The following is a 22,365-nucleotide window of genomic DNA, read 5'->3' on the forward strand; positions in this document are numbered from 1 at the left end:
ACACGCTCGCACTCCTCCATACACTGGTTTCCTAGCGGCGTCCGATACACCAGCAACTCCACATCTCGTAGATGGTACGCAACGCTTGTGTATCTTTAAAACACAGTCGACAGCCACTTCATCGCGTCTAAACACCTCGGTTTGCCGCTGGACGTCCGTGCCAGTTTGTGCCGGCCCCAGTGGTTACTGTGCTCCCTCTCGTACCTTTCCCTGAACGGACCAACTGCATTCAGCTCGGTTAGCAGCTCGATACACATAGACCATAGCAGCAGCCTGACATGGACGACTCCTTTGGCCCAAACAGCCCCCCTATCCCGCGACAAGCACATCAGCACTCTCGGCGCAAGGCCATACACAACGTACAAGATATTGCATCGCCTTCTTCTGCCTACAGTCGCGGGCTGCCGTCATCCTATGAAACTGCGATTTCCTCAGCATCTCCCGAGGTCATCTCCTCACTTATAACAAGTCTCTGCGTTATCTCGAAGCCTACCAACGCCCAGCACGACGTGTCTCATAATTCTTTGCAACCACTCTCTTTCTCCAGCGTAGGCCTACTCTCGCCCGATAGTGGCTCGTTCGGCGTGGACTACGGCGCCTATTCGAATACCGCGATGGCAAGCATGCCGGACAGGAACGTTTCTCTGGACGAGCTTGCCGCCAGCCCACCTGTCATCCGAACTGCGAAACCGCCCAGCGGCTTCTCGCCTCTCACAGCACCCAAATCTCCGGTGCGTGAGACGTCGTCTTCTGGCGGGCTCAAGTCCCTGCTGTCGGGCCGCACATCCTCCCGACCGTCCTCCAAAGGCTCGGTAGCATCACGCGATGCTGACACCCAGAGCATTGGTAATCTGTCGGTCGAGCGCGGGGCCGTGTCGCCCATACCTGAGCTGAGGAGAAGATCCTCCCACGACAGTTGGGGAAAGAAAACAGCACGGTCTCAGAAAGGCTTGATGTACATGAGCAGCAAAGAGCGCCTGCGCGAAAAAGACGCGGAGAAGAAACGGATCAGCATAGGAGCTGTCGGGACCGACCGGTTGAGCTCTTCTGGTGCCATTTCCCCGCGGACTGACGCATTCTTGGCCGAAGAGCCCATTAGTGAAGAGTCGCACCACGATTTGCACCTCGACTCGCCCCGCCTGGCAGATCCGCGAGGGTCTGTAGACAACGGGGGGGCGCCGAGTACTCATGTCATCCCTATTCGTGACTCTAGCCTCCGCAAGACGAGTTCGAACGGGAAGAGATCCTCGCGACGCTCTTCAAGACACAAGAACGAGCCTTCAACAACCGACATAATCCAAGAAACCGACGAGCATCACATGTACGGGTCGAGTGACGGCTACAACCAGCCCGGCCTCGCAAGGAGGAGCACCCAGCCTGCAAGAGGCAGAATGTCTCCCATGCCGATGGGTGGTGAAGAGCCGGCGGTGCAACCCAGCCGACAGAGCAGACCGAGTGACCGTGAGCCCGAACCGAGATCATTCTCCCTGACGGGGTCCTCTAGGCAGTATAGCGACATTAATTATGCGAGGGAGGATGATCCTGAAGATGGTGCGCCTTTTCCTGCCGTTTCGCAAGGACGCCATCGTTACGGCTCAAACATGCTTGATCCTAGCGAGGGCAAGACGAAGCGAAATAGCAAGCTGAAGCGCCTTTCGGGCCCGCTGAGCCCCCGAATCGACGACAAGGGGGCTGCGGCAGACAGTTCGAAAAAGGACAGACCATCTATCGAGGATACGCATGTCGCGTATGAACGTCCTGGTAGCGCAGACAGCGTCGACGATGCCGTTGGGGCTTACCTGTGCTCGCCGCGCTTGTCGCAGAAGATCCGGCATCCGCAGACTGGTCGCATAATCTCCTTTTCGGAGGTGGGAGACAGCGACGGGTCGGCTGTGTTCTGCTGCGTTGGTATGGGGCTGACACGGTACATTACTGCGTTTTATGACGAGCTAGCCTTGACGTTAAAGCTACGTCTAATCACCCCTGATCGGCCGGGTATTGGAGACAGCGAGCCGTATGCGGACGGCACTGCCACTCCGTTGGGCTGGCCAGGTATGTGGCTCCATGTTTCGCGTCTCGTGCGAATTTAGGCTGACGAATATTGCAGATGACGTGTATGCGATTTGCCAGGCCCTGAAGATCACAAAGTTCTCCATACTCGCCCACTCGGCTGGAGCCATTTACGCGCTGGCAACGGCGCTGCGCATGCCCCAGCACATTCGAGGGCGTATTCATTTACTGGCGCCGTGGATTCCTCCGTCGCAAATGTCCGTCTTTGGAGCCTCTGCGCAAACGCCCCTGCCTCCGACAAATGCAATCCCCACATCGCAGCGGATTCTGCGGGCGCTTCCGACCCCTATCTTGAAGGCGGCCAACTCTAGCTTTATGAGTGCGACGAGCAGCTCGATCACGTCAAGCCTGCCAAAGACGCCAAAGCGGAAGCGGAAGTCGAATGCCAACCTTGCGAAAGAAAGGGAGAAGGATGCGCACAAGAACCATCCGCTACCAACGGACAACAAGGAAAACGTTGCAGGCCAGACGCATGCGCACAAAGACCAGGCCGGCTTAGAGGATATGGACCGTATCCGGCCCCGCGGAACGCGATCCAACTCGACGGCAGGCATGGCTGCGGCCTCAGATCCGTCTGGCCACAGGAGAGGCCCATCGGCCGTCGGACACATGTCGCGCGAGTCGGCCGTGATAGCAGCAGCAGCCAGCGCGATCGCCGAACGGGAGCGGCAGGCGGTCTACGACACCCGTCTGACACACGCCATCTGGGAGCTCGCTACAACGGGGGCCAACCCGGCGGTAGACCTGCTGGTGTGCCTCGAACGGCGGCACACGATTGGCTTCCGCTATGTAGACATCACCCGGCCCGTGATTATCCACCACGGATCCCGTGATGCCCGTGTGCCGGTGGAAAATGTGCGGTGGCTGGGCAAGACAATGCGCCGCTGCGAAGTGCGGGTGCTGGAGGGCGAGGAGCATGGGCTGATGGCCAGTGCATCAGTCATGGGCGGAGTGTTGATGGAGATTGCGAAAGAGTGGGAAGATTGGGGACGTCTGACCGGAGCGTCTGGTCACAGGCGCGAGGGTACGCGTGATGAGCGTGGCCGCCGTGGGACTGTCGGCATGGCTCACTGAGAGAGGGAGAGCGACAGACCGGAACACCTTTCCTTTGTTGGATATGATCTTGGTATCATCACGGCTGGACACATGAGCTGACGACATGTCGTATAACTATGTATGGATTCCCCTTTTTCTTTGCTGTCGATCCCCATGCAATTTCTTTAATCTCCTTTTCTCTTTCTTTTTAATACCGTATCCATCTTTAGTGCCTTACCTTTTTCTTTTGTCTTTTATACCATGTACGATGTGGGATCTGCTTTTAGGGGGAGGTTGTCTGAGGGAGGAGGAAGTATGCATTAGTAGCTCAGTATGAAAAGAGGAGGAGTCGCCCTTGATTTTCTCTTAGATAACACTCGTACGCTGCACAGGTCAAAGACAACAGGTAGCGAAGACGATCAAGCAAGCTGTCCAAGGGCATTTTTGATAGAGACCGACAAATAGACCATAATAATAAATAACACAATAAACGTGGCGTGAATTACGCCATTGCAAGCATGGTACGGAGTATAGGCAGATTTCTAGGGAGTACTTGTATCCTTACAGGGTATAATTACAAACAACCAGAAAGGCAAGGCTTTGGGGGCTCCCGCCTGTTTACCTTGTCTTTGGTACAAAGCACGAGGGGCCATTCATTCTCGACCAGAATTGGCAATGACGACCGCTATGGTTCAAGTACGGCTATGATGCACTCGTATGGACGGGAAGGCGCGCCGCGATCGTTACGGCATGGGCGAGCAAACGAGGCAGGTACGAGTAGATGCGCATCCTCAGACAGCATGTAAAACCACGCAAAAGCAAACGAATTCCGCATGTAATAGTATACAGTATACAAAGCCGAACACAGAGTTCCAATATCATCAGGCCGTTGCCGGGTATCCCCCCTAGAACCAAGAACCAAGACATGTACGAGATGTCGATAAAACAAGAAAATCGACCCCTTGTACGAGCAAAAAAGCAACAAATCGTTACCCCAAAATAGCCAGAAAATCATAAAACACAAAAAGATTCAAGAATAGCCCACTGTTCGAATGGCCCGAGATCGTCAAAACAGATCGTCTTCGTCCAGGGCCACGTCCCACTTGCGTGGGGACATTTTGCGAGTCTTCTTGGGGCTGCCGTTGCGGGTTACAGCCGCGACTTTGGTCGAGCGCACCGACGACGCATCGTTGTGGCGGTCGTTGCGGCCTCGGTCGAGCCGGGGGTCGAAACGGTGGTCACCGTCGTCGACGACGCGCAGCTGCTCCATACGGCGCCGCAGGCCGAGCTCATCAGCAGCCGAGGGTGTGCCGGTAGGCGTGCCCGAGGGCGTGCCGGTGGGCGTGGTGGACAGCGAGACGGCGGCGGCTGTGGCAGACGAGCTGCTGGAGTTGGTGGTCGTGGTTGTGGTCATGCTTATCGGCAGGTCGTCGCGCTCTCGCAGCGGATGCCGCTTGCTGGGCGACCGGGCCGTCAGCTCACGCCGCATCACCAGAAGCTCACGCCGCAGCCGCTCATTCTCCTGCTCCAGGTTCTCGACCAGCACGTTCTCCTTGTCGTCGTGGTCACAGCCGCCACCTTCATCGGCTGCACTCGCCAGCCGCTCCATCACCTCGACCTTGCGGTCCCAGTGCGCCTCGTTGCGCTCCTTCTCTGCCTCCAGGCTCGCCTTCCAGCGTGCCATCTCCAGTGCCAGCCGCTGCTCATATTCGATTGCGCAGTCTTCGCGGACCTCCTGCTCCAGCTCCAGCATCCGGTCTTTCGCCGACAGCAGGTGCGCGTCCGCTTCCAATCGTCCCGCCGTCTCCTGTTCCAGCAGCGCTCGCAGGTAGTCCATCTCCTCGGCCATGCGCGCAATTTCCAGCGCCGCAATCTCCATTGTCACCCGCTCATCCGACATGGCCACAGCCGGACCGCCCATTGGCGAGAACGCCCGCGTCCCCGTTCGGGGCCCAGTGCCCGGTGCGAATCCTTGTCGCTGCTGGTTGCTGTGGATCTGAATATTCGGAGAATTCTGGGGGTTCTGATGGTTCTGATGGTTCAGCATGTGGCTGCTCGGAGGCGTCGGCATCGCCGGAGAGTAAGACCGCGGGTCCTGGCTGGCCACTGCTGCTGCTGCTGCTGCTGTCTGGGGCCCAGCGCTGCCGTTGGAGACGATTGTCTGTGTTATGGACGGAATGCGCGGCACAGTGATCTCGCGAGCCAGCGCGCTGTACCGCAGGATCTGTGACGTTGCGTTGTAGTCGCCGTGAGGGTCGGCCGTCACGACCATCACTCCCCTTTGCGGGTTTCTCCGCGTCGACGGCTGCGTCGCCGACGGGAACGAGTTCGAAAAGAGCAGCTCTGTCAGCTTGCACTGCCGGAACGGAACTACATTTGGCTGCTTATGTCAGCAGGTTTGGCTTGATCTCTCCTTGGTCTTTTCGCAGCCGCTTTACTCACCTTGCTGGAATTGCCAGCGTCGCTCTGCATCTGCAGACACTGTCCCAGATACATCAGACTCTCATTGATCTTCCCGGCCTCGGCAAGTGTTGCTCCAGCGGTCTTGGCATCGCGCGCCCGCTCACTGCCGGCCAGGTCGACCACTGTCAGCGTGCTGCCGCTCCATGGTGCGTTTGCGTTGCCGATGGTGCGTTTCTTCACCTCGACACAGACGAAGCCGTGGCTGCGCGAGCTGACGCTGTTGCTGCCCGTACCCGCCACACGCCGTTCATGCAGACCGGCCTCCAACACCATCAGAGCCTGCTGCAGGGTGCTGCACACAATCTTCCGCAGCCCAGCCACCACCTTGCGGTCCGGCGACAGCTCGGTGCTCTTGAATAGCAGCGGCCGCCGCCGGTATTCTTTGCTGCCAGCAGCCTTAGTTGCGGGTGTCAGCAGGTCGAAGATGCGGTCGTTGTATACCTCGTACATCGACATCAGCACCACATATTGCGCTGCCGGATCGCTGCTGACGTTAATGGCGCTGACGTCGGGCTGCTGCGGGAAGGCCGATGGCCGGTGCAGCAGGAGACGGCGGGCCGATCCAGTCGACGCGTTACTGTTCACGGAATGCGAGTGATCGCCCTGTAAAGAAGATGATGGTTTAGCATTGCTTGTGCTTCTCTGTTGTGCCGACGCCGTGGTGGCCATGAACGGCCGCGGTATGTTGCTTCTGGACGGCGTCTTGGGAGCGACCACGGTACGGCGACTACTCTGTCGCATCCGGAGCTCGAGGAGAAGAGCGTCCTCCGTCTCCTCGGGCACCACCACATAGTCCTCCCGACGCACGATCCGGACACTGTCCAGTCTGCTGTGCAGTTTTTGTTGCTGCCCACTGGGACTGACTGGGAACTTTCCGGGCATCGGCAGCCCACTGAGGCTGCTGATTCTGTTGTTGCCGCTGTCGTTTTTATGGCAGCCGTGTTCTGGATATGAGGGCGAAGTGGGTATGTCAGACGAAAAGAAAAGAGGCCGTACAAGCATTGGTGTTGAGGCCCGTGAGCTGGGACGAGAAGACCCTGTGTTGTCACCGTACACAGAGTCTAGGAAGGCCGGGGCGTTAAAGATGGTCGCTTCTGATGCGTCCGATGCATGGATTGACGTCTCCAGCAACGGAGAAGCCGCGCAATCGACAATGTTCTCGCCGATAGAGCGAAAGACAACGTCGAGCGAGAGTTGTGTGAGACCGCGCTGCGAGCGAGAGCCAAGGATAGTGTGGGACTGTGAGGAGGACGAGAACGACCGGGTCAGAGCTGTGTTCCTTCGTCTTGTCTTGTTCTGTCTCATCTGGTTTTATCTTCTCACCTTGCCGGAGCCAGTGACACCTAATGTGGCCAGCAGTGCGTCGGTGCCGTCGCCGCCGTGCGGTGCCAGCACGCCCTCGACGAGCGGTACGACACCCGTGCAGTGAAAAACGTCCAGCTGGGTGGAGTCCTCCTCAAACACGCGCGTGAACCCGAATTTCTCGATCGCGCGTCGCCGGTCGTTGGGCGGGTTGAGGCGGATGTGCGTCGGCGAGGAGGAAGCGGCGTCTGTTGCGGGCGGCTCGACATCGAGAAACCGGTCAGCCGTCGTCGCACCCACCTGGGGAGGACGCAGCCGCAGGAAGACCTGAAAGAGGTTGTGAGACTTGGACGAGGTCGCGTCCATGGCGGGCAATGGGATTGAGGAAACGAGAGAAGAGCGCTCGAGAAAATGAGCCTGAAAGAATGGATGCGAGCAAGAGGGGTTTGCAGCAAGAAGAAAGGAAGGAAATGTCTGGTCTACAACACCTGATCGTGACGGAAGAACGGTGGCATTGCAAGATACGAGCACAACCAACCAAGCGAGGACAATGAATTTCTAGCAACGGTATTTACAGCAGCCAAACGTGAATAGGCTGCTGACCAGGCAACGGAAGGTGCGCCAGATAAGATAAGAGACCGACCCGTCTTTTTCCCCTTCCAGAATTTTTTTTTTTTTGAATTACGGAGCGGAGCCACCATCACGTATCTTACATCAAGGAACCCCGCAATCGGGAGATCACGAAGTCGGGGCCAGTCCGCACAGGTACCTCTCGATGTGGCACGCAACATGAGTCACAGCAGCCGCTGTGATGAGTCAAGGCTGCAAACACAAACGATTGTCGCCTCATGCTTCTGTGCAAACAGGCAGCAAACGAGGCAGGCGCAAATGGTCCGGAATCGACATGTTGGTCGGTACTGGGACTAAAGACTAGTGGCATGTGGCTAAAGCCTGATAGAAATTGACACAGTATGGGTTGATGCTGGGTTCTTCGTATCGTGCTGTCGAGTATCCGCTCTGGCCGTGTGTCGTGTCCCTCCCCCTCCCCCCCTCTCTGCCCCCGCTGACAAGCGAAGCTGTTGTCCTGTTCTGCATGCCATCTAGATGGCACCATGGAGCCATTTCTGGCAGTGCTTGCAGCAAGCTCGGACAGGGTAGGAGGGCTAGGACAAGCGGCCGGACCCTGTCCCGATGCTGCAATGGCCGGGAAGACAGCCGGAGAGGATGCCAGAGACGAGAGTAGCGGTGAACCTTAGGAACTGAGATGGACAAATGCGCCAATGCACCAGCCTGAGTCTTGTCGACGGCAGAGGAACCGTTTACAGACAGCAGCCAATGGCCGGGCCGCTGGCGCTGTCCTGTGTAATAAGCAGTCGTCGTAGCTTACTCTCTGCACACTATAGAGCAGGGAGTCGTGCTGTAACTCGCTGACGAAAGAAGACGTGTTAGTGTGGCATTAGTGCCAACCGGCAGCAAAAAAAAAAAAAAAAAGGTAGAGCAGAAAAGTGGGCCCATGTATGAAAAATATCTTCCCGCCATTTCCTCTCTGGCTTCGTACACCCTCTTCTCGGTTCCTCGCCAGACAACCAGCACCGTACGTACCGGAAAGACAGCGAAGCCAACCTACGCCCTCAGAGCCCCAGAATCCCACACCGAAACCTTTTGTCGAGAATTTCCCAAGATGTACACGGCCGTCGCTGAGCTGTAAACGCCCACTGCGGGATGCCGTCTCGGACGGTATCCTGCAGTCCAGCAGCCTCAACGACCAGTCCCAAGCCAATAATCTTTGCCAATTCACCACTCTCGACAATAGCTTTCCCAATTCCAGGCTTTGCTGCTGTCCTGGCCCGCCCTCCACCCACTCGAGCACCGCACTCGCCCTGGACGGACAGACCTCTTCTCCCGCGACATATGCCCCGACTCTGAACACAACGAAACTGAATTCAAACACCACAACACCTCCCTGACCCATCTTGCTATATTCCGCCCATCATACTAGATTCTCTGCCCCCTCTTTTCTCCCCTACCTACCTCTTTTCCGAGTTCCTGCACCCCTCCCCCCCCCCGCCTGGAGCCCACCTCTGCCCACCTCTACCAGACGGTTTTCAAGTGCCGCCATATATTTCTCACGGTCCTACCACCCCAAGAGGATCATATAGAGCCATATACCGGAATCACCGGCTAAACCCTGCTGTTTGATTTCGGCAGCTACCCCATTTAAATTCTGTGATTTTTTTTGGCCGCTGAGTTGTGCGGCAAACCCTCACTGGACCTCCTTTTCAGAGCAAGCCCACAGAAAAATAATTTTCAGTTGCATCATGTCTCGAGCCATTCGGCGCAAGGCTCCGGCGCCCTCACACCGCAAGAGCCGGCGGGACTCCACCTCGTCTTCCTCCTCGCTCGACCTTTCGTCTGATGGTGGCTACTCCGTTCTCGATGAAGCGAGCGAATCAGACGACGACGACGAGGATGGGGTGGACGCGACCGAGGAGAAGTACATTATCAAGGATGTAGTCAAGAGCCGCCACGGGCGGGTCTCTCCTCGGTCCAAAAGCCAGAGCCAGAGCGAAGACGAAGACGCCGACAAGGAGGACGAAGGCGGAAAAGATGAAGACGAAGACGAGGACGAGAACGATGATGAAGAGGAGGATGATGACGACGACGACGACAACGACGGAGAGGAGTCTGACGAGAATGAGGACGACGGGGACGGTAACGGAGAAGATGCAGACGACAATGCCAGCTGGAACGGCATAGCAACAGAATCCGAGGCGAACAACGCCCACACATCTCTCCCCAAGCGTCAGGTTCGCTTCACTGGTGTTCCCGACAGTGACAGCGATTCCACAACAACCGAGCTGTCAGACATTGCGGCCGAGTTCTTTCCCGACATCTTTGTCGAGCAAAACTCTCTTGATCCTGCCTTCCGGCGCGAGATCGAAGACGAGTCCGACTCCACCGTCAGCTCGTCCTTCTGGGACTATTCCTCTGCATATGGGCACGGTGGCCACGGCGGAGGGTCTGCATCCAACATTCCCTTCTCCGACGACGAGCCGGCCACACCGTCTGCCGCCAACAGCCACAACTTCGCGTTTGCAACGTCGGTGCCCTCCACTCCACTGCCGCCCGTGGCAGAGGAAGAAGAGGAAGAGAGCCAGGAGGACATGACCGGCTACGAAACCGACGGCGACACGACCGAAGAAGAGGAGCTCGAAGAGCTTCCGGTCCGGCGAAAAGCGCCGCGGCGGCTCCACTCGGCCGACGGCGACTCGTCCAGCTCCGAGTCGGTATCGGACGTGTCGGTTCGCCATCGTCGCGGCCAACCTCGTGTGGGCCGGTTTATTCTGGACGCCAAGAACTCGAAGCCGGTGGCGGTGATGCACCCGGTCACCGGCAAGATGGTCATCTTCACGCCGGAAAAGCCGCGCCCGTACAATGCGGTGGCAGAGCCGTTCGCGGGCGCCCTGGACCTTCTGCCACCACCGCCACACGAAGACCTGGTGCAGTCGTCGCCGTCGCCGCTCATCACCAACTCGGCGTCGGTCATGATGGGCGCCATGTTTTCGTCGCACACCTTTGGCGACTATGTGCACTCGCAGAATGTCGGGCCGGTCGAGGCTTTTTTTCCGGGCATTAGCTCGGATGCGTTCATGGCCGACGAAAGCGACTATTCGGGCGACCTGCTGGAAGACGACGGCGAGTTTAATTTGCGGCTGGAGGACTTTATCCAGTTTGAGCGCTCGCTCTCGGACGTCGGCGCCGGCGACAAGACGGACCTGTTTGACGAAAAGACAGTGCTGCCGTCGGAGACGGACGAGAACGGCAACGGCGCTGTCAGCGGGACCAACGACGAGGGCGATGACGGGACGACGCCGGTGGCGACACCATCACGGCGCGAGTCCTTTACCGTCGGCATCTCGTCGGACAACGAGGACGGCGACGAGGACAACGACGAGGACGACATTGCGATGCCGCCGCTGCTGGCGCACTTTGACAAGAACGCCGATGCTGTGGGCGCCTTCCGGCGGAACCAGATCGACCAGCAGCTCATCTACAGCAACAAGGCCACGGCCGAGTCGCTCGCCTTCTCGGGGCCCTACATCATGGGCACGCTGCGCGGCATCAAGAACGGCAGCCTCGAGGCCGTGGCCACGCCCATCACGCCGCCACGCCGCCGCAAGCGCCATAGCATTAGCCTCCGCCATGACGAGTACATCCGCAGTCCGCTGGGCGCGGCCGTGCAGAAGCGCAAGGCCTCGGGCCCGCCGGCCGAAGGCAGCGCCGCCGATCACAAGCGGCAGCGCAGCATCTCCGAGGTTAAGGACCTCATGCTGTGATGGCTCGGCTCACCAACCTTGGCTTCTCTAGCCGACTTCCCACTCTCCAAACACTCCTCACTTCGACTCGAATCGCTCACGGCACTGGCCCGTGGCTGCCCACACTGCTTTCGCATCGCATAATGACACTTTCATGATAGATCCCCATGAAGACATGCTGGTTGCTTGATTTCTCTTCTGTCTTGGATAGAAAAAAACGGACGGCGGACACAAATCGTGGCCGAACGGCAGGACTTGTGGAAACATCGGTGGCTTAGACCAACCCACAGGAAGATGGCCGTTGCCGGTGGTATCGTCCACCCGCTTCTGGCACGGGGCCTTGGAGCCCTGCATCTCCAATGCTTTTTCCCTTTCTTTTGTCGCTTTTTCATTTGTTCATTTCCTCTGTCAGTGTGCTCAGGCCATCCCTTTTCTTTCCGCTTTCTCTTCTGCATCTCGTGGGTTTCTCTCTCCCTCTTTGCCTTTGTCATTGACCGCGAACCGGATTCGCGCTTAGGACCCATGCGGCTGGCGTTGGATTATACGGGAAATCGAGACAAGGCAGGATAAACAAAGGATAGAACGGCGCTGGCAACACGATTGTATCATTCGTCCATAGGGGACACGTGCTTTATTACTCATGGCAGATTTCCTCACCGAACGGGGCCCTGAATACAGTCTTGGGATGGCGTGCATCTATGCTCTTGTACGGCGAGAAAGGGACGGGGAAACGGGACATTTGCGGATAAGTCTGATATGATTGCCAGATATATTCCGTCTTAGCGACAAGGGGCCGAGATCGTTGATCTCGTGTATTGTTTGATTTAGTGTTTTAACAGAAAATGAAAGCTTAGTATATGACCTGCTGAAACTGCAACTGGCCTTGTTGTGTAAAGAAAGATCTATTGACACTTTCTTTCTTTTGCAAAAAAAACGTCGGCATTTTTACGTTAGGCTCCACTTTGTGTGCGAGCTATATAATGGTCCGGCTCACTGATTCCTCCATTCAATGACGACTCTTCGAGAAACGGGGCCATAGTTTAGTGGCTAGAATACCTCGTTGTGGCCGAGGAGACCCGTGTTCGATTCACGGTGGTCCCAAGACAAGTCAAAAATAAGCCACAATTTTTTGCCTTTTCTTTTTCGCACTATACTCCCCATTTTTAGCTATATGATGGATGGGTGGGCTTTTAGTGGTTTTTTTTTTTTCGTTTATTCTACAACATGGGCGGTACGCAATTTTTGCGAAGCTAAACGAGAATCACTAGTGGCCAAGTTGGAGGTGCGTAGGTTTAGCCGGACGGAGAAGCTGCAGGTCTCCTACTATGTAACCTATCTTACTGGTAAATGCGGTGCTCGTCACACTCTCTGGTCGGAAAGAGTTGTGACGTGGCTTGCATATGGATCTATCCTGTTGCGGAAGACGGCTGAAATTGGCTTTGGTCAGCAGCCAAGGAAAACCCCCCGGATTGAAACCGAATGGTTAGTTGGATGCTTTAAAAGTACGAAACATGAAACCCAGTACTCTGAACCGAAGCTGACTGTTGTCCCTTGCTTGGCCTTGTTGTGCCAGTCTGAAGATAAGTAGCAGACTGAGACTAGAGAGTGCTCTGTCTGTAGCATTCGCGATACTAGACAAAGGCAGAGCGACGGCAGACAAGGAGCCAACAAGAACGTGCCAAGTTGCTTGCGAGCGACGCGCGCGTCATATTGGATGGACTGACTCCCGATCCCGGTGGCCTCTTCTCATCCGACGAGCAGCTGACGGAACGGCAGGGACAAGGCAGGATGCATCAGCGACAGCATCATAGCACCGGCTCCCGAGAACACCACAGCCAGTCGGTTGCTGGTGTGAGTTGTGCAGCATCCCACGTCGGTCTTACGGAGTACGGCCCTCTCTCTTTGCACTGTATGACAGATGTGTGATCCCGTCACATCCTGTTTCATGTGCCATTATAAACGAGCAGTTCTGTTGCACCGTGTCAGCATTGGACAGTGATGACTAGGCACCCGAGACCAATGACGCAGTTCTGCAGCACTCATTCTCTAACATCTAAGCGTTCTGTGAGCAGATCTTGGCAATAAATCTTTCCTAAGGACGATAAAAGTGCTGGTTTACAAAAGACTTGGGTATACGGAGTAGAAATAATTAGAAGCTTAGACAAGAGACCAGCGGTCCTACATATGGTAATGCAATACTGCACCGGATTCGCCTACGCAATCCAGAACCACACTCTCTCCACCCAGTTGCGGGGAATCTGCTCCGGCCAGTGTTCATCCTCAGCATCCAGCGCAGCTTTGCCGGTGAACAAGTCAGCCTGCATGGGCGTCTTGCACGGAGTGTGCTTGACGATCTTCCAGAAGAGATACAGGCCGAAGAAGATGGGGATGCCGATGTAGGCAGCAACAAAGTCTAATGTTGTCAGTGACCGGACGTAAATGCACTTGAATCATGTGAAAGGTGAAGCTTACCGCTAGTGTCCCAGTTGCCATGAACAAAGACGTTGAAGCCGCTAAAGAAGATGATGACGGAAAAGTAGATGAGCGCTCCCCAGGCCAGGTATGGCTGGAAGGGGCTCTTGAAGACGAGGGTGTTGCGGTCAACGCCCTGGGCCTGGAGCGCGGCGTAGAAGCGGATGTAGCAGACGCAGATGGAGCACCAGGTAAACAAGCCGGCGACGGTGGTCAGGTTCTGGAACCAGTTGAATGCCTGAGCGGCGCCACCGTGACCGACAGAGAGGTAGGTCAGCAGGCCGATGATGGCGGTGGCACCGACAGCATAGTAGGGCACGCCACGACGCGAGCAGGTCAGGAAGATCTTGGGGGCCTGGTGGTTCTGGGCCAGGGCGTAGAGATAACGCGAGCCGGTGTAGAGGAAGGCGTTAGCCGAGGAGGAAGCGGAAGTGAGGATGACGGCATTGATGATGGACGGCAGGACCTTGATGCCAGCGTTCTGGATTCCGATGACCCACGGCGAGGCAGCAGCACCAGCGGCACCGGTGGCCTGGGCAGACAGCAGGCGGGGGTCGTTGGAGGCGACGAGGACGCTGATGGCGAGGGAGCCGAGGACGTAAAAAAAGAGGATGCGCCAGAAGACCCGCTGGACGGCCTTGGGGATGTTCTTGCGGGGGTTTTCGGCCTCACCGGCAGCGACGGCGACGACCTCGACGCCTCCGTAGGAGAAGGCGGCATTGACGAGGGTGGAGAAGAGACCGAGGAAGCGGCCGGTGTCACCCTTGCCGTCGTACTCCTTCATGGCACCGGGGTGCTGCCAGTAGTAGAAGCCGACGCGCTGGTGGTGGGGATTTCCGCCGAGCATGACGATAAAGGCCATGATGAGAAGGCCGACGATGGTGATGATCTTGATGGAGGCGAAGATAAACTCGGCCTCGCCGTAGATGGCGACGGCAAAGATGTTGAGCAGCAGAACGAGGACGAGGATGAGGCTGATCCAGGCGGCGACGTTGACGTGTTCAGCTCCAGGCCAGTAGCCGATCACGACAGAGGCAGCCGAGACTTCAGCGCAGATAGTGATGGATGCCGAGTACCAGTTGTTCCAGCCGACGGCAAAGCCGAGGGCCTCATCGACGTAGCGTGCGCAGAACTGAGGAATGGCACCAGGCAGCGGCAGCCAGGTGGCCATCTCGCCGAGGCACTGCATCATGGCGTAGACGGCGATGCCGGTGAAGGAGTAGCCAAGCACGACAGAGAGGGGACCGGCGCGCGTAAAAGCAGAGCCGATGCCGAGGAAGAGGCCGGTGCCAATAGTGCCACCAAGAGCGATGAATTGGATGTGACGGGACTTGAGGCTGGAGATGTCAGCAAAGCCCGAATGCCGACAGAACAGATTCTACTCACCCGCGCGCCACATAGCCAAACTCCTCACCCTGGCCGACACCTCCCAGGGACTCAACACCCTCCGTGGTCCTGTCCTTTTCCAGCTCGTTGCTGGGGACTTCGTAGGCTGGCGGCGTGGACGCCTCGATGTCTCGTTTCTCCGTCATGTTGGCGATGATGCTGGACCCTGGGAAGAGCGGAGAAGACAGGAAAGAGACTGTTCATACAGAAAGAAAAAAGACGGGCGATTACGACGTCAGGACAGTGTGCGGGAAAGAAATAAAGGTACGATGACCAAGAGCGCTGACGTGAGCGAACTGGAGGACGAAGAGAGCAGAGTGGACGCACAGGGAAGATTAAATAGACTGGGACGTTCCTTCCGGGTGTGTACGACAACGGTAGAGGGAAGGAGGCAAGGGAGGGGTGATCATTGGGAGTGCAGGTCACAGACGCAACGAAAGAGCAACATCCAACATCCCCTAGATTACGAACAGCCAAGCCGCGTCTATGCGAGCCAGCGTGGTTGGAACCGCCAAGGATGGCCCTCATCGCCTAGCTTTCTAGAAGGAAAAGCGAAGTTGCAAAAGAGCGGCGACTTCACCGTTGCCGAAAAAGGAAGGAGAAAAACAACAGAGACGTCTGTGGACGGCAACGGTGTCACAAGGCCACAGCCACAATGTGCGTTCCAGAGGATCAGCTCGTCTCCCGAGAGGCGCTACAGATGAACCAGTTGTGCTTGGCGTGTCGCATATGCGGCGCGGCTGAGAACAGAAAGGCAACAGAAAAATTATGTGAAGATATCCATACATAACACGGTACGGAGTAGTATTGTCGGAATATTGAAAAGAGGGGCTAGAGCGAAGGCCCCTGTTATATAGAGTGTCTTAGGCGCTCTCTTGGCAGGTAAACGGGGCGGCCATTAGTGGGTCGAGAATAGGGAGCTGGAGCTTATTAGTGACCGCGAGTACGGAGTACGACAGCTCTCACAATGTGCCAAGATGCGCCAAGATGCGCCCATCTTTGTCTGGGCAGGCCCTCCAGCGTGTTTAACGTCGATGCCGTGCTCGAAGTTGCCAAAAAGCCGGCAGCGAAGCATCAAGCACCTGATGTGTGTGGCATGGCCTTTCCTAGTAGGGAGATGTGTCAGGCGTACGGCATATTGTTTCACATTTGCAGCAGCAGAAGCGGTGGCTGAGAACCCTTTTCAATTTTCCTCACTCTGGACGGCAGCGATTCGTCTTCTGTGGTCACTTTGCGGAGCAAGATCGCCCTTACAGACGCGCCACGCCAAGAGTGGCCTAGAACGAATTCTGACTGCCAAGAGCCGGGATACGACTGTCTTATCGGCCAGCCCTGATTCGCCGTCGGGCTTCCCCAGACAACACGGCACGCTACTGAAAGCCGGCAAAACGACGTGCCGAGCTCTAGGTCGACTATAGGTGGTCTGTACTCCGTACTCCGTACAAGTCAAATACAGCTTCTTCTTCATCGCATCGAACAGGAGCTTTCGCCAGAATCTACACCCTAGGCTAGACTCAAGGTGCTCAGGCTAACGGACATTGGCGTGACCGATGGCCATCGGTTCTTGGACGGCCCCTTTTGGGCAATTCTTGCCGCTGCAGCCAGAGCCAAGACTGCGGTCGTTTCTGGGCATGCAAGGGTCCGTTTCTCGCTTCACCGAGCCCCAAAGCAGAAAGCAGACCTGGACTACAGCTTCTCCTCGTCAAACGGCCCGTCGGCGTCGACCTTTGTCCACACATCGTTGAGCACGGCGGCGTGGCGGTGAAGGAACTGGCCGTCACCAGGCTGGCCGACGATGCCGCCACCGTCGCGATCCCACACGACGCGGCCGCGCAAGATGGTGTAGCGGGGCCAGTTGTCGACGCGGCGGCCCTCGTAGGGGGTATAGTCGACGTCGTGGTGGAGCATACTGTTGGTGATGGTGAGCGCGCTGTCGCCGGCAAAGCGGCCGGGCGGATACCAGACGACGACGTCAGCATCCGAGAGCCCAGGCAGGAGAGCACCCTTGCGGGGGTAGAGCCCGTACAGCTTGGCCGGGTTGGTGGCCGTGGTCTCGACGAGACGGGTGAGCGGCAGATGACGGCCAGCAGCAGCAGCAAGAGCGAGCGGCAGCCGGGTCTCGACGCCGGGCAACCCGTTGGGGATGTGACGGAAGCGGCCGAGCGGAAATTCGGGCGTGATGCAGGCCTTCTTGCCGGTGGTCGCGTCGTCGTACCGGAACGGACAGTGGTCCGAACTGAGCACGGCAAAGGTGCCGAGGCGCAGAGCTGCCCAGACAGCATCCTGGGCGGCAGCATCACGTGGCGGAGGCGAGCAGACGTGACGGGCAGCCTCGAAGCCAGGAGGCCCGTCGAGGTGCTCGGCACGTGTCAGAAAGAGGTACTGCGGACAGGTCTCGGCAAAGACGGGCTGGCCACGCGTCTGGGCCTCGCGGATCCGTCCGGCCGCCTCGCCGTCGCTGACATGGACCAGAAGGATCGGCGTCTGGGCCACGAGTCCGGCCAGTGCGATCGCTCGTCCGGTCGCCTCGGCCTCCAGCAGTCCCGGTCGCGAGTGCGCGTGAAATCGTGGTGCCACCAGCCCTCGAGCCTCCAGCCGCGCTGTCAGCCACTCGAGCACGTCACCGTTCTCTGCGTGCACCATTGTGAGGATGTGGTTCGCCCGCGCCGCTGCCAGCACCGACAGGATCTCCCCGTCACGCAGCTGCAGCGCCGCATACGTCATATAGATCTTGAGCGACGTCACGCCACGTCCTGCCAACGCTGCTACCTCGTCCAGCGCTTCACTGCTCGCGTCCGCCACCAGCAGGTGCAGCCCGTAGTCACAGTGACAACGGCCTGCCGCCAGCGCCTGCGCCGCATCCAGGGCTGCCAGCAGCGACCGCTCGCCGCGCTGCTGCGGCGCAAACGCCACCACCGTCGTCGTTCCGCCTGCCACCGCCGATCGCGTCCCCGTCTCAAACGTGTCCGCCGAGGAGCCCTTGCCAAAGAGACTCGGCTCCTGCAGGTGCACGTGGCAGTCCACTCCGCCAGGCATCACGTATCCGCCTTCTGCATCGATCAGTCGCACCGTTGCAGCATCTCTCAGTGTCCCTGACGGCGCCAAAACTGCGATCTTGCCATCGAGGATCCCCACGTCCAGTGCTGCAACGTCCGACGCGGTCACACACACCCCGTTGGTGATCACCAGGTCGAATGGCGTGGCCATCTTTGTGTGTCGAATACAGAGTATGGTTACTGAAAGAGCCGACCAAACAGGCTGAAGGGCTCTACACATAAAAACCAAACAAGAGGACGACTACACTTGACATATAGCCGCGATAAGCCACCACTAATTACATCCAAATACGGAAACGGCTCCATCATGTTGGCCGCTTATCGGACTGGCCCGGATGACTGTTGCCACGTGACTTCGTCACGGCGTGTAAAACGTATATGTATCTTGACAGTGTATCCATTAAATGCATATATGTATAATGTTCAACAGGTCGAGACGTTCCGGCTATAATTCCACCCTGCTGTCTCCCCTTAGCAGCAACGGCTTGTGCTGCTCTGTCCTCTGTTCGGGCCATTATCCCAGCCTGCGGCTATTAGATTGCGGTTCAGCCGCACCGTGGTCCTTGGCCTATGCACTGCCACGACACTGGCCGCTTGTAACAATGCCACGATGGAGTCCACAAGCGCGCCAAAGGGCTCAGACACGTTCTGGCCAAGCATTGCACTCGTCTCAAAGTAGAGGGCACGATCACCGTCGCTGCCATGTCCTTGGCCCAGCCGGCGAGCCAACTCTGTGCCTTCTACCGTACTCACAGCTCGGAGCGCGGTCGCCCGGTCTAGCTTGTTGCCAACGAAACCGTACTGGCACGCGATGCCACTGTCACCTGCTCCAGGAACAATATTGGTCTCCGCCTGGGCCACCCAGCCCTCCAACTCGTCAAACGTTTTCCGCTTGGCCAGGTCGTAGACAAAGATGATTCCGTGGGCTCCGCGGTAGAAATGCATCGGAAGCGCGCGAAATCGTTCTTGGCCGGCCTGCAGAGAGAGAAGGAAGGATGTGAGACACGGTATGGTTCTGCGAAGTAACAAGGGACAACACTGTCTGCTCACGGTGTCGATCAGATCCACGCGGTACGTCATACCGCGCACTCGCATGTGCCTACTCTGCGTACTGTTAGACCGCATCGCCAGTCATCACTAATCCCCAATGCTGCACCCACATTATACACCGTGCCTATGGTAGACGCCGGGTTTCCAAGACCGAACTCGGGATCAAGATAGCACTGAAGCACTGCGGAAAGGCATCAGTTGGTAGGCCTCTGGCACAAAAACTCGCAGCCTCCGGCCCACATGCCAAAAAGAGCACATCTTACAGGATGTCTTTCCGACATTCGATGAGCCCATGATCAGGATCTTGATGGCCGAGTTCTCCATTATCACAAGTGTCGGATCTGAAAAGAGCCAAACTGTGCTACAAGACGAAGCGTACAATGAGTTCACCTAGAACATTTCAGGTTTTTATAGTCGTAGATGCCCAACCTGAACAATCAGTTATGTAAGCCAAGGGAAACGTGTCTTACGGGGGCTGGTTCAATGGTTGCTATTGCTAGCGTATGATGCCGTTGTTGGGCGCGTAGGGAGGGGTTGCCAGAACGGTAAATTGGAGCGTCAAGAAAAGGCAGTGTACCTTTTGCTTATACCAAGCCATTGCCACTATGGATCCCAAACACTTATAGCACGCTTCCACATACTTCTTCATAAGCCCGAAATTCTAGAACGACATTAGCAAGTAGACAACAGACCACGACGATGGTACCTAACAAGAAAAAATATCTTTGAAACTAAGACCGGCCCAGCTATCGATGTTCCAGTACATCCGGTAAGAGCAGCAGATGTCTAAGACTTGGCAAGCAACACCATGCGTCATCGTAAGGCGTATGCGATAGAACCTAATTACAGTCAGCTATATTGGTAAACGACACGACTATGTAGATGAGAAATACAGACCGTGTAGACTGCTTTGAGTAGCGGTATTGGCCAAACTTGCTATATTTGGATTACATAGAATCCATGACTGCTGGATGGCGTTTTAGCGCGGAGGCTAAATGGAAGGTGGCAAGATCAGCTAAGGTTGAATATGTGTGAAGCTGATGCAGGGAAAATAACAGTCTTAAAATCCCGTGAACTCTGACAGGGTTCTGGAGGAAGTTAACTCGGAAATCTTTACCACGTTGGCTACTACCTGAAACGTATAATGTGATGTAGCCGAGATGCATGACTCACTTCGTCTGAAAGTCAAACCGGCATCTCTATGCGAACAAATCTCCATCGCATTGTGTCTGACATGCATTCGAAGGTAGGACCCCTTACACCAAAAGACTGTCAATATAAGAGGCATGTTCCCTTTCAGGACCTGTTCTGTCCTATTCACTACTCATATCTTGACTGAATCTTCTAAGCTTCACTAAATATATGCGCCACTCTCAACTCTTCACAGTTCTTTTCTGTGGTCAACAGCGGTCATCCATCTTCCGACTGAACCGTAGCCGGGGTCGTCCCATAAAGCTCCTGAAGTGTAGCCTTTAAGCATCCGACAGTGTACATGACATTTCGAACTTTTTAATCAAAGTCCCGAATCTTCTCTTTGAGACGCTGAGCCTCGGTTGCATCGTTGCTGAGCCATTTAACCTGCATTCACCGTGGTGTTACAAATCCTACTTTATACAGTTTATATAGCCAGGTCTTTCTGACGAGAAAAGGTGATATTGCAAACCGAGCTCCAGTCTATTAACTAGCTTCGTGACGTCCCTCTTTCTGAAACATCCACGCTCTCATTCCCCTTCTTTTTGGTACAGCTCCTGCTCTGCTCCATACCATCTGTCGGCCACCCATAAAGTTAAGCACCCTGTAACGCTGTCAACATGGGCAAACATGACCATATTCGGCTCGAGTGACTCTGTGATGGGAACTACAGCCTGTAACTCTTTAGTTGAATTAGTCAATCAATTTAATTCAGGCTCGCCCAGCAAGGATCTCCGTCAAGGGTCCCCTATTATTGGATGCAGTTGTTTTCTACTTTGACAGAACGTGCTATAAGTATGGCCCCTTGTAAGGGACTAGACGCATTCTTTTATTCTTCAAATATCATTCACAGTCATATTCACTTACTTCACCAGATGCTGAAGCTTTACAAGTTCAACTTGTTTTAACTTGTTCCTTTAATTCGTATGCGAAAATACGCAATGCAGTGCAGTCCAAAACAAATCAATTAGAAAAATGAAAGAAAGACACAACTTACATTTGAATAAAAACTTCCCGTCCATCACAAATCCTCCCTTTACATCGAGCCAAACAGCTTCAGAATCACCTCGTCACTCAAGTCCTCCGGGGACTTGTAGAGATAATCGCCGATTACCTCCAGTCGTGTCAGCAGGGCCTGCTGCGCATTCTTTGGGTGGAACCAGCAGCAGGAGAACTTACCGTTGATGGAGCCCTGCTGGACCGACACGTTGCGACATACGACGCAGGCCTCCAGGGAGCTGTTCACCGTGTGTTTCAGGAGCGTCTCCCGGTGCCGCATGCACAGCCGAACCAGGTTCCGACCAAGCTCGACACGCTTTTGCTCTTCCGTTCGGGCACTCGATAGATACATTGACAGGCTGTGCGCTGCTGCCCATATCTCATGCGCGGCCGTAGTTGGGACACCGCCAATACGACCTAGGTATGCCTCTGGCGTGAGGTCGCTGTAGGTGCTGCTTACCTTGGTAGGCCGCGAGGCCTGTACGTCCGTGATTTGCACAAAAGGCACGTCGAAAGATGCCACAGAAGCCCCAGTCATCGCGTTCATAGCCATATTCGGAATTTGGTTGTAATTGGCGTTTGGGAACTGGTATGATGGCGATGCGGGACGTGCAAAACGAACTGGCAGACTGGCAAGCCGGCAATGTTATAATGAATAGTAGAGAAGACAGAGCAGATGATCGTATTTTTGGAATCAGATGAGATAGGATGAGAGAGTCGAAGTACTTATGTATCCGGCTGTTGCGCAAAGGTAGGCACATGAACAAAGACTCTGCAAATCTTTCATTCACTGAACAAGGAAGGTGTCCCAGCGATTGTTCATCCTGTTGTAGAGCTACGAGCTGTGTCTTTAGGTGAAAGGTTCATTGTTGTGTCTGGAGAAGGCAGAACCGACATCGACTTCAGTTCATGTTTCTTCACGGGACCCGTGAGGAATCCAACATGTCAAGGGATAGTGAAAGCGCTGCACAAAAAATTCTGTTATTGTTTTTTCAATCTCTTTCTAATCGAGCCGACAGGCCGGG

General features: G+C 56.0%; 7 protein-coding genes across 7 annotated transcripts; 2 read left to right on the plus strand and 5 right to left on the minus strand.

The window, feature by feature from the left end:
- Positions 1-278: 278 nt before the first annotated feature.
- CMQ_7347 (alpha beta hydrolase fold family) lies at positions 279-3,144 on the plus strand (the record flags this gene model as incomplete). Its single annotated transcript, XM_014314352.1, has 2 exons — positions 279-2,052; positions 2,108-3,144. 2 exons carry the CDS (start codon positions 279-281, stop codon positions 3,142-3,144), a joined length of 2,811 nt encoding a protein of 936 aa, XP_014169827.1.
- A 1,027-nt stretch (positions 3,145-4,171) lies between these two features.
- Positions 4,172-7,236, minus strand: CMQ_7183 (kinesin family protein; the record flags this gene model as incomplete). The annotated part of the gene is made up of 3 exons (XM_014314188.1): positions 4,172-5,485; positions 5,548-6,807; positions 6,892-7,236. 3 exons carry the CDS (start codon positions 7,234-7,236, stop codon positions 4,172-4,174), a joined length of 2,919 nt encoding a protein of 972 aa, XP_014169663.1.
- A 1,952-nt stretch (positions 7,237-9,188) lies between these two features.
- Positions 9,189-11,207, plus strand: CMQ_7516 (uncharacterized protein; the record flags this gene model as incomplete). Its single annotated transcript, XM_014314521.1, has 2 exons — positions 9,189-9,404; positions 10,869-11,207. 2 exons carry the CDS (start codon positions 9,189-9,191, stop codon positions 11,205-11,207), a joined length of 555 nt encoding a protein of 184 aa, XP_014169996.1.
- Positions 11,208-13,399: 2,192 nt separating this feature from the next.
- CMQ_7096 (amino acid permease) lies at positions 13,400-15,190 on the minus strand (the record flags this gene model as incomplete). Its single annotated transcript, XM_014314101.1, has 3 exons — positions 13,400-13,599; positions 13,659-14,995; positions 15,045-15,190. 3 exons carry the CDS (start codon positions 15,188-15,190, stop codon positions 13,400-13,402), a joined length of 1,683 nt encoding a protein of 560 aa, XP_014169576.1.
- Positions 15,191-16,730: 1,540 nt separating this feature from the next.
- Positions 16,731-18,251, minus strand: CMQ_7675 (dihydropyrimidinase; the record flags this gene model as incomplete). The annotated part of the gene is made up of 1 exon (XM_014314680.1): positions 16,731-18,251. The coding sequence occupies one exon, from the start codon at positions 18,249-18,251 to the stop codon at positions 16,731-16,733; it is 1,521 nt and encodes a 506-aa protein (XP_014170155.1).
- Positions 18,252-18,571: 320 nt separating this feature from the next.
- On the minus strand, positions 18,572-19,474 carry CMQ_7597 (rab-related protein 4; the record flags this gene model as incomplete). The annotated part of the gene is made up of 4 exons (XM_014314602.1): positions 18,572-19,075; positions 19,151-19,204; positions 19,261-19,331; positions 19,414-19,474. 4 exons carry the CDS (start codon positions 19,472-19,474, stop codon positions 18,572-18,574), a joined length of 690 nt encoding a protein of 229 aa, XP_014170077.1.
- A 1,903-nt stretch (positions 19,475-21,377) lies between these two features.
- On the minus strand, positions 21,378-21,893 carry CMQ_7208 (uncharacterized protein; the record flags this gene model as incomplete). The annotated part of the gene is made up of 1 exon (XM_014314213.1): positions 21,378-21,893. The coding sequence occupies one exon, from the start codon at positions 21,891-21,893 to the stop codon at positions 21,378-21,380; it is 516 nt and encodes a 171-aa protein (XP_014169688.1).
- Positions 21,894-22,365: the final 472 nt, after the last annotated feature.

Source organism: Grosmannia clavigera (assembly GCF_000143105.1).
Source record: "Grosmannia clavigera kw1407 unplaced genomic scaffold GCSC_173, whole genome shotgun sequence".
In the NCBI taxonomy this organism is placed as follows: domain Eukaryota; kingdom Fungi; phylum Ascomycota; class Sordariomycetes; order Ophiostomatales; family Ophiostomataceae; genus Leptographium; species Leptographium clavigerum.